Source organism: Cyprinodon variegatus, unplaced genomic scaffold, assembly GCF_000732505.1.
Source record: "Cyprinodon variegatus isolate N-32 unplaced genomic scaffold, C_variegatus-1.0 Scaffold110, whole genome shotgun sequence".
Lineage (NCBI taxonomy): Eukaryota > Metazoa > Chordata > Actinopteri > Cyprinodontiformes > Cyprinodontidae > Cyprinodon > Cyprinodon variegatus.
Window position 1 is genome coordinate 575,274 of NW_015150563.1, and position 2,752 is coordinate 578,025.

Sequence of the window (2,752 nt, forward strand, 5' to 3'; positions counted from 1 at the left end):
GCAGACCTGTGCCCGGCAGTGTCTCTCCTCAGGGGGGCAGTGTCGGCCCACGGACTGCAGCCTGTTCTGGTTCTCTTTAATCCAGGACTCTGTGTTTTTGCTCTGGTGGTCGAAGTCGTCCAGCAGACTGCGGAGCTCTGTTTGTCTGCAGGTCTGCAGCAGACCGCCCCACATCTGTCTGCAAACGTTCAGCCGCTGCTCCACCTCTGCCTGCCTGCTCTCCTCAAGCTGCTGAGACAGACTGGCTGATTGCTCCTGCAGCTCAAGCAGCTTGGACTCTCCTTCAGGTCTGGACCTCATTACTGCCTGAAAAACAAGTTTCTGCTTTGCAGTTATTTGTTTACAAAGTAATTCAAAGTACTTTGGAAGAAGTAGATAATATAAACAATAAAATAAATAGATTAAATTTATTTAATTCCAATGCAAAGCTGATAAGTGTTGAAATAAAGGGAACCATAAGTGAAAAGGTCACTGCTGAGCAGGTGATGGGGTAAGTCATTCAGGTAAGAGATAACGTCCTACAGAATAAATAAAACCTCCACGATCAGTTGTCCTGCTTACCTGCACAGCCTGCCAGCGCTCCTCAAAGGGCAGGCGAGCATCCAGCCCCAGCAGCTTCTGCCTCTGCTCTCTGATCCAGGACTGGAAGCTTTCATCCAGATGTTTGAAAGCCTCCAGCTCCCTCTCAGTGGCAGCTTGGCTTGTCGCTTTCTTCTCAGTCACCTCAGCGTCCTGCAGGACACTCCTCCACTGCTCCTCCATGCATTCCACAACATCACAGATCTCTTTCCTCCGGTTGTCATCAGAGCCTAAGATCTCACAGATCTTCTGGCATTGCTGCTTCAGATCCTGCAGCCTGGACTCCCCCTGAGGCCTGGAGCTCAGGATGGCCTAAAGGAAGGGGATGAAAACCTGTGAAGCTGCTTTAACATTTTATCTTAAACAATTTCACCTTGGGGATAACACACACCTCTGCTTTCTGGAGGGTTTCTTCAGCTTCCATGTGAGAATCTAGAACATCTCTCTGGTCTTTGATCCAGGCCTCAAAGCGTTCACTGTGGGTTTGGAAAGCAGCCAGCAGCTCTTCCACCATGGCTTGTGTCTCTGCTTTCCTGAGAGCCTCCTCTGCAGTCTGGAGGGATGTTCTCCACTGATTCTGCATCTCTCTGACCAACAGACAAATATCCAGTGTCCTCCTTCCATCGGGGTCCTCCTGATTACACAGCTTCTCCATTTCTCCAAGCAGGTCTTTCATTTTAGACTCTCCTTCAGCTCTGCAGCTTAGGATAGCCTGTAAGGAACAAGATGGTGATGAGAACATAAATACATCATAACATACATAGAGTGGTAAATCATATCAGCTTAGAACTGCTCCCTTCTGTGAGAAGCTCCCCTGTGGTCCAAAGCTTGCATCTCCATGGTCANAATCATATCAGCTTAGAACTGCTCCCTTCTGTGAGAAGCTCCCCTGTGGTCCAAAGCTTGCATCTCCATGGTCATAGCTCCCCGATGGTCATAGATCCTCCATTGTCCATAGCTCCCCCGTGGTCATAGCTCCCCCATGGTCTATAGCTCCCCATGGTCATAGCTCCCCGATGGTCCATACATAGCTCCTCCATGGTCATAGCTCTCCCATGCTCATAGCTCCTCCTTGGTCCATAGCTCCTCCTTGGTCCATAGCTCCTCCATGCTCCATAGCTCCTCAACGGTCCGTAGCCCCCCATGGTCTAAAGCTACCACATGGTTCATAGTTCCCCCATGGTCATAGCTCCCCCATGGTCATAGGCTCCCCCATGGTCATAGCTCTCCCATGGTCCATAGCTCCCCTATGGTCCATAGCTCCCCCATGGTCCATAGCTCCCCTATGGTCCATAGCTCCCCCATGGTCCATAGCTCATCCATGGTCTAAAGCTCCCCTATGGCCCATAGCTCCCCCATGGTTCATAGCTCCTCCGTGGTTCATTTCTCCTCCATGGTCCATAGCTCCTTCATCTCCTCCACCATCCATAGCTCTCCCATGGTCATAGCTCCTTCATAGTCATAGCTCCTCCATGATCCATAGCTCCTCCATGGTCTAAAGCTCCCCCATGGCCCATAGCTCCCCCATGGTTCAAAGCACCCCCATGGTCCATAGCTCCCCCATGGTCCATAGCTCCCCCATGGTCCAAAGCTCCCCCATGGCCCATAGCTCCCCCATGGTTCATAGCTCCTCCACCTCCTCCACCATCCATAGCTCCCCCATGGTCATAGTTCTTCTATGGTAAAAGCTCCTCCATGGTCCATAGCTCCTCCATGGTCATTGCTCCTCCATGGTCCATAGCACCCCCATGGTCCATAGCTCCCCAATGGTCATAGCTCCTCCATGGTCCATAGCTCCTCCATGGTCATTGCTCCTCCATGGTCCATAGCTCCCCCATGGTTCATAGCTCCCCCATGGTCCATAGCTCCCCCATGGTCCATAGCTCCCCCATGGTCATAGCTCCTCCATGGTCCATAGCTCCTCCATGGTCATAGCTCCTCCATGGTCATTGCTCCTCCATGGTCATTGCTCCTCCATGGTCCATAGCTCCCCCATGGTCATAGCTCCCCCATGGTCATAGCTCCTCCATGGTCATAGCTCCTCCATGGTCATTGCTCCTCCATGGTCATTGCTCCCCCACGGTCCATAGCTCCCCCATGGTCATAGCTCCTCCATGGTCATAGCTCCCCCATGGTCATAGCTCCTCCATGGTCATAGCTCCTCCATGGTCAT

General features: G+C 51.9%; 1 protein-coding gene across 1 annotated transcript in view; it reads right to left on the minus strand.

Annotated features, from left to right (window-relative positions):
* Positions 1–2,752, minus strand: part of LOC107084855 (nesprin-2-like) — an 81,547-nt gene that overhangs the window by 18,394 nt on the left and 60,401 nt on the right. Inside the window, exons 43-45 of the mRNA XM_015374903.1 lie at positions 971–1,291; positions 562–891; positions 7–306 (exon numbers count right to left, since the gene is read on the minus strand). Coding sequence (XP_015230389.1) covers positions 7–306; positions 562–891; positions 971–1,291 — 951 coding nt within the window. The remainder of the gene's footprint in view (positions 1–6; positions 307–561; positions 892–970; positions 1,292–2,752) is intronic.